The following is an 8,245-nucleotide window of genomic DNA, read 5'->3' on the forward strand; positions in this document are numbered from 1 at the left end:
ATTTTGAAGAAAGTTTGTAACCAGGCTGCTTTGGGGCACTATTGACTTCCATAGTAGGAAAAATAAATACTATGGAAGTCAATGGCGCCCCAGAACTGTTCAGTTTCCCACATTCTTTAAAATATCTTATTTTGTGTTCAACAGAACAAAGAAACTCATACAGGTTTGGAACAACTTGAGGGTGAGTAAATGATGACAGAATTTTCATTTTTGGGTGAACTATCCCTTTAAGTCAATAGATAATGTAAAAACTGGGATCGAGACAAGATGGCGGCCAAGACAGACGTATGTGGAAACAGTTTTTGCTTCTATCTTCTTTGAAACGACTTGTCATGGTTTAAATCTTTTAAAAAACCAAACTTGAAACCACCGTGTAAAAAAACTCTCATAGCAAAACTGATAATTAAAAAAAAAAATTAAAAACTAATTTCTAAATTTACTATATATGTAGTGAATTTTGAGTACACATAGAAGTAGAATGTAAATGCATTTTTTTTAAAAACTTCTTTATATACAGTAATCAGTCAAAATGCAAGTTATGTTCTGAAATTAAAAGAAATATTAAAAAAATCATTTTTCAGTTCGATAAAATACTAATAAAAACAGGTATTTATTTATTTATTGATAAATTATAATAAATAAATTAAATAATTCTTCAGTTGTGCATGACTGAAGGATTCTAATGGAAGAAAATAAATAATGGTCGATAATGGCGCGCGCTGGAGCGGAAACTTCCAGATCTCTACATCATATACATCGACGCGAGACCCGCTCAATCCAGCGCAGCTGTAGTCGATCCGTGTATCATACAGATCGGTAACGTCTCCGTGCGCGGCGCCAGAAAGAGGAATAATAATCAACCTAAGAGAGACGTGCTTCCTTCAAGACACAGCAATGGATGTCAGTCGCTGCATTAAAACGCCCAGAGAATGGCTCGGCGTGTTGTGCACACTACTTTTACTCACCGAATCGGTTGTGTGTGACACTGCAAACGGGAGGAAGGAGCAGGAGTGTTATAATTACGCTGGTGGACACGTCTATCCCGGAGAGGCTTTCCGCGCCCCCGTCACTGATCATTCCTTACACCTGAGCAAAGCCAAAAGTGTGTTAAGCTCATTTATGCACATGAAAAGCACATGCATGCTCAATGTATGTGTTTAAATTAAAAAGTATTTTTTGTAAAATCTATTAGTTGTAAAGCAACGTTATTGTGCATATCTCTCTAACAGCTGTCAACTACTATTAGCTTGTTAGCATTTTATATTATTTGAAAAATATGTGGACTGAACGTCTGATTAATTGCTATGAAACTTATTTGGAGAGAATGAGAGTTGCATAAATTGTTCCAGCAGGATATTTTGTCTGAATTTGATGCATTGGCAGTATAATTAATTCACATCAGCGTTTGAGTTATTAATATTTGCTATTTGTTTGTGCAAATCGAGTCGTTTTTTGTTTTTCGGTCGCAGCTTTTAAGGACACGTCATGGCTTTAGACTTGGATCCAGGACAATTTTTTCCAGCTTACATTAAGAAGGCTTTTGGATCTCTTAAAGAGACAGTCCTTCACATACATGCGTCTGCACAAGCTGATAGATCTGCATTAATAATGTACTAAACATTTTGTGATATTATTCTTTCTTTTTTTTAGTCTCAAAGCCAGCACCACACTGGGAAGGAACAGCTGTGATCAATGGAGAGTTTAAGGAGCTGAAACTGTCAGATTACAAAGGAAAATACCTGGTTTTCTTCTTCTACCCTCTGGACTTGTGAGCATGCTTTGACTACATAATGTACACTACCTGTCAAAAGTTGGAAAACATTAAGATTTTTAATGCATTTAAAATAAGTCTCTTCTGCTCACCAAGTCTGCATTTATTTGATCTAAAATACAGGAAAAATGTGAAATATTATTACAATGTAAAATAGTTTTCCGTGTGAATATATTGTAAAATGTAATTTATTCCTGTGATCATTTTCAGCATCATTACTCCAGTCTTCAGTGTCACATGATCCTTCAGAAATCATTCTAACCTTTGAATGGTAGTGTATCACGGTTTTCATAAAACTGTTTTCCAGCCAAAACTGTTTTCAACATAGATAATAATCATAAATGTTTCTTGAGCAGCAAATCAGCATATTAGAATGATTTCTGAAGGATCATGTGACACTGAAGACTGGAGTAATGATGCTGAAAATTATCACAGGAATAAATTACATTTTACAATATATTCACATAGAAAACAGTTATTTGAAAGCATAATAATGTTTCACAATATTACTGTTCAACTGTATTTTTGACAAAATAAGTGCAGCATTGGTGAGCAGAAGCAGCTTTCAATAATATAATTATTCCCAACTTAAATCCGATTTCTCATGAATCCGATTACACAGCCACCGTTGTCTTGATCCACAGCACGTTTGTGTGTCCCACTGAGATCATCGCCTTCAGTGATCGCGTGCACGAGTTCCAGGACATCAACGCAGAGGTGGTCGCTTGCTCCGTGGACTCTCAGTTTACTCACCTGGCCTGGTTAGACCACACCCACTCTCTGGAGTGTATTTGTAGAGTCTGCATTTGTATTTAAACATGGACTTTAAGATGATAGAACTGTGTGTATGATATGTTATATAAGTAAGGACTATGAATTGACTCATTGCTGCTTTTTTTTTTTTTTATCAGGATCAACACACCCAGGAGACAAGGAGGTCTCGGACCAATGAAAATCCCTCTCCTTTCCGACCTCACTCACCAGATATCCAAAGACTATGGTGTCTTTCTTGAGGATCAGGGACACACACTCAGGTACTGAAACCAGGCCTTGTATGATTATTTCAACTTGTTTTTATCAATTGTTTATTTTTATGACTGGTCACTTTTATAAATGCCCTTTAGAACATTTAATGATACATGATACTAATCTCATAATGCTTTAAACAAAGCCAAAATAGAGTTAAAATGTTTTTTTTTTAATCTTTACTTCTAAGACATGATAAACAGTTAACAAAAAGTACTGTTCGTGAAAAGGCTAAATGTGGTATTACATCAGGGGTGAACTTGAATAGGCCTGGACTTGTTTTTTTTTTTTTTTTTTTTTCTCCCACATGCACAGAAATATTCACAATTCTGCTTGGCTACAAATACTGAATTATGTTAGACACTTATGCTTGCACTCTGCCCCTAACTGCATACATTTAAAATGTTGTATTAAATTATGAATTTTATTTTAAATGTATTATTAATTATTATTTAATAATAATATATTTATTATTGTTAATTATAAAATGGAAGCTCAATGCGACCTTCTGGTTTTACGGTATTTGATGCGTCACAGTGCTATTATAATATTTAATGCTAAATTAAATCTGTCTGAATTTCCATTATTGTATACAGTACATACAGTAGCGCTACCCATAATACATATTGTTGCATTTTTGTATTGCCATATATTGTGACAGTTATATTGACAATATATTGCTATACCCCTAATCAAAAACAAATGGAAAACCATAGGCTTTCAGTGCAGAACCTTGATTTTAAAGCTTATATTGCTAAATTACATCAGTGTCATGCCTGTTGAATTGCGTGGGAATGTTTTTATTCTCTGCTGTGTTTCAGAGGTCTCTTCATCATCGATGATAAAGGTGTTCTCCGGCAGATCACCATGAATGACCTGCCAGTGGGTCGCTCTGTTGACGAGACCCTCCGACTGGTGCAGGCCTTCCAGTACACTGACAAACATGGAGAAGGTACGGCATTTATTACTTTTAGATCTTGTATTGCCTTCTTTTTAAAGCCCTAGTTTTGTCTGACACACACATTTTTTTTACACTTTAATCAGTTACAATCTGAATGATAGGTTATAACAATGTTTACTAGAGCTGCCAAAGTTAACGCATTGATTTATGAGAATGAATGTTTAATCCGTTTCGATCCTTAAAATATTTGAATGCAAATACAGCATTTGAGATTAATTCTTTGAACTTTAAAAAAAAAAAAAAAAAAAAAAGTCAAAAAAAAGTCACTTCAAAACGGTAGACAATGGGTTTTCATATCACTTTACATTCAGGACAGAGTTGTTGTTGTTATTAACTAAAACTATTAAAAATCGTTTTCAATAATTGAAATACAGCTGAAATGTAATAAAATATATATATATATATTATAACACTGGTTCAGGAGCATGATCAGAAGAAGTTAATTATTATTATAATATTACTAAATAATTATTATAATATTATTAAATAACATCTGGAGAATCTACACATTTATTTCTAATAATTGTGCTAATATGGAAGGCAATGTCCAAAATGTGAAATTTAGCTAATGGGTAAATGAAAGATTTACTTCAAAATTAAAGTAAATCCTTATGCTCAACTAACCGGAGAAATCTATCATTTTATTTAACAAATATTTTACATGATTAAATAGTGTTTAAAAACACTTTAAAAAAGTGTTTAAATCTTTAAATTTGTGACAAAGTGACATGTCAGTATTCTTGTCGGTAGATTTAAATTACTTTTCCATAAAAATTGTATATGGTGATATGCATTATCAGCCAAAATGTTGAAATGAAGATCCACCTTCCTTATGCCAGAGTCCAATATCTCTTAATCATGTTTTATTAAATTGATATTGATATTGTTCTCTTCACAAATTATATTACTCTGCAAACACTTTAGAAGACATTTTTAACAGTCAAATGTGAATCCATTTGAGTTTTTATATGAAGCAAATTTTAAATTGGTCTTTTATAGATTTTTAACTTGTTACACGCCATGAAAATAGCCAAAGAAGCTGGCATGGCGTTAAACACCAACCAAATCAGAGTGTTGTAATATAAATAGCTTAAATCATACTTGAATAAGAAGTATATTAGCATGCACAGACATAAATATAAGTGTTTTGGTGTTACTGACTCTCTGTCTCTCTGATGTCAGTGTGTCCAGCTGGATGGAAGCCTGGCAGCGATACGGTAAGATTTGACCTCAGATTTCAGTGTGTTTGTGTGAGCTCATATATATGTGTTTCTGTAAATATATAGAGTATCTCACCCTCTCTCTTTCCGCACAGATTATCCCAGACCCTGCAGGCAAACTGAAATACTTTGACAAACTCCAGTGAGGATAATGTTTCACGAGAGGTTTTTGTTCTGGTTTCTGACCAATTACTGTTTCCAAAGCCCAGAATAAAAGGAGAGTTTTGATAAACATGTAGTCTGTTTTATCCTGAATGTGTCTGATTGTTCATACGCCTGTAAAAGAACAGGTTTCCCATGTAATAGAAATGAAATCTTAGCAATAAACAATAGAGAATTCTATTGAGAAAGTTCTACTGCACTCAAATTTCAGACAGTTTTGGGTAAAACTTTAACAATAAGGTCTCATTTGTTGACATTAGTTAATAAACCTTTGTTAATGTTAGTGATTAACTAATGTTAACAAACTCTTGATTTTAATAATGCATTAATAAATGTTTAAATTAACATGACCAAAGATTAATAAATGCTGTAGAAATGTAGTTCATTATTAGTTCATGTTAACTAATGAAGCTTATTGTAAAGTGTTACCAAAACTTTAACATTTTCATTTCAGCTAATTGCCAAGGAAACATTTCTCATTTTCATTTATTTTAACTTGATGTACTAAAATAATAATGACAAAACTCAACAAAATGACTAAAAATTAACTACAATTTTAAATGAAAATGGAAAATCTAAAAATAAAAATTTACTACTACTAAAAACTATAATATCATATAATTTAGTATCATAATGATACTAAAGTAACACTGCTTTGTATGATGGTTTAAATCCATTAACTCCACATATTGCTGTCCGAAATGCAAATGGAATTTAAGTTTTGTAATTTTAAATCATTAGCCATGGAAATTCATTGATCAAAGGTGTCGGAACCCTGGTAGAAACACACATGTATGGGTCAGATCCGTCTGACACTAGAGGGAGATGTGGATGCAGTTTTTATGGAACACAACCCTCGATCCTGTCATCAAATTAAAGTAAATCAACAGTGTGATGCTTTGCAGCTGCTGTAATTGCAATACGTTCAAATTGAGTTGACTGGATTATAAGTGTTAAATGACTCCAAATAAGAAACATTTGATTGTTTTTAAAGGGATTATGACATGGATTTTTTTTTTAATGTTCTTTGAGGTTCACTTATAATGTTTTGCACAAAAAAAAAAAAAAATATATATATATATATAAGTGCAGAAAACAATTATTTTCAACCTTCATTCTGACCCTCTGTCTGGAATCATCAGTTTTTAAGGCTTTTCAGTAAATGCCACTGTTATGATTGGCTAACGTTATTGCATAGGAAACAGTGTCAGCGCCCACTCGCTATTGTATAAGTGTAATGAAAACATTATCCATAAAAAATCGTCATTTACAGACATTATGAAATCATTTACTTATGTTTGTGATGCAATTGTTGTCAGATCCAATTCAGTCGCTGCTTCATCTTTCAACAAAAGTTTCTTTGCGAACTCTATTACACTGTGCCTCGATTACAAAATAAAATGCTCTGAACAAACATATAATCCTCTGACGCAATCCGGGACGCCATTAAAATAAGCCATCCACTTGTTTCTGATGCTGGGATCCTTCTGAAGTCTGTACAGATACACAAACCAGCTGTTTAAACATTACGAATGTTCTTTCACTCTTCTGTTTGTCCTGATTCAAGCGTGTGGAGTATGTCAGAAACTGAACGCACATCTGTATACTGTATCAGCGTAGACAGCGTCAGTGATTATAATGACTTCAGAAACTGAACGCACATCTGTATACTGTATCAGCGTAGACGGCGTCAGTGATTATAATGACTTCAGAAACTGAACGCACATCTGTATACTGTATCAGCGTAGACCGCGTCAGTGATTATAATGACTTCAGAAACTGAACGCACATCTGTATACTGTATCAGCGTAGACGGCGTCAGTGATTATAATGACTTCAGAAACTGAACGCACATCTGTATACTGTATCAGCGTAGACGGCGTCAGTGATTATAATGACTTCAGAAACTGAACGCACATCTGTATACTGTATCAGCGTAGACCGCGTCAGTCATTATAATGACTTCAGAAACTGAACGCACATCTGTATACTGTATCAGCGTAGACAGCGTCAGTGATTATAATGACTTCAGAAACTGAACGCACATCTGTATACTGTATCAGCGTAGACCGCGTCAGTCATTATAATGACTTCAGAAACTGAACGCACATCTGTATACTGTATCAGCGTAGACGGCGTCAGTGATTATAATGACTTCAGAAACTGAACGCACATCTGTATACTGTATCAGCGTAGACCGCGTCAGTGATTATAATGACTTCAGAAACTGAACGCACATCTGTATACTGTATCAGCGTAGACCGCGTCAGTGATTATAACGACTTCAGAAACTGAACGCACATCTGTATGCTGCATCAGCGTAGACAGCGTCAGTGATTATAACGACTTCAGAAACTGAACACACATCTGTATACTGTATCAGCGTAGACAGCGTCAGTGATTATAATGACTTCAGAAACTGAACGCACATCTGTATGCTGCATCAGCGTAGACAGCGTCAGTCATTATAATGGCTTCTGTTTGCTTTTGACGCGACGCTCACATCCAGTGCAGGCAAATATCAGCTGTTATGCGACTGAACGCCAGTGGGTGGGGCCTATGGTGTGATGATTTATAACTATTCGTTGATGTTTTGCTCTGGAGGCAGGCATATGCAAATTAATTTACCCATGTGATGTCACAGATCCCGCAATATCAAAACAAGCTTTTTTGGAGCTTGATTAAATAAATGCTTTGTTTATAATGAGGAGGATGTTTTATTTAATCTATGAAACTTGCAGGATGTTTTAATAGTACAAAGACCTCTTATATGTCAAAAGATCAAGGAAATTTGATTCCCTTTAAGGAAAGGCATCTATTATTGTAAACATCCGCAGCTGCCATAATAGTGTTACACTGTTAAAGACTAGATAAGGCTGTTAGTTGACCCGTCCCAGACAGATATTGAGGCCAAAGTGCAAACATATGAACTGCCAGACAATAAACATTTTTTACATAAACTACGTTTTATGTAAAACGCGTGCAGTTTTGTTGCATTTCAGTATTATGAACTCTTAAAATGAACTGAACTAGATGATTATTTTAAGTATGTACTCTGTGATGTATATTTTTTTGTAATATGTGGGTTTCCATGGTCAGAAAATC

At 34.4% G+C, this 8,245-nt stretch overlaps 1 protein-coding gene across 1 annotated transcript; it reads left to right on the plus strand.

The window, feature by feature from the left end:
• The first annotated feature begins 824 nt into the window (after positions 1 to 824).
• Positions 825 to 5,210, plus strand: prdx4 (peroxiredoxin 4). Its single transcript, XM_051895238.1, has 7 exons — positions 825 to 1,102; positions 1,651 to 1,768; positions 2,416 to 2,532; positions 2,683 to 2,805; positions 3,619 to 3,749; positions 4,941 to 4,975; positions 5,074 to 5,210. Exons 1-7 carry the CDS (start codon positions 895 to 897, stop codon positions 5,122 to 5,124), a joined length of 783 nt encoding a protein of 260 aa, XP_051751198.1. The 5' UTR covers positions 825 to 894; the 3' UTR covers positions 5,125 to 5,210.
• Positions 5,211 to 8,245: the final 3,035 nt, after the last annotated feature.

This window comes from Ctenopharyngodon idella, chromosome 5 (assembly GCF_019924925.1).
Source record: "Ctenopharyngodon idella isolate HZGC_01 chromosome 5, HZGC01, whole genome shotgun sequence".
Lineage (NCBI taxonomy): Eukaryota > Metazoa > Chordata > Actinopteri > Cypriniformes > Xenocyprididae > Ctenopharyngodon > Ctenopharyngodon idella.

Coding starts and splice junctions, on each gene's coding strand:
- prdx4 (XM_051895238.1), top strand. CDS start 895: ATGGATGTCAGTCGCTGCATTAAAACGCCCAGAGAATGGCTCGGCGTG. Junction 1,769..2,415: donor TTCTTCTACCCTCTGGACTT/GTGAGCATGCTT, acceptor CTTGATCCACAG/CACGTTTGTGTGTCCCACTG. Junction 2,806..3,618: donor GATCAGGGACACACACTCAG/GTACTGAAACCA, acceptor GCTGTGTTTCAG/AGGTCTCTTCATCATCGATG.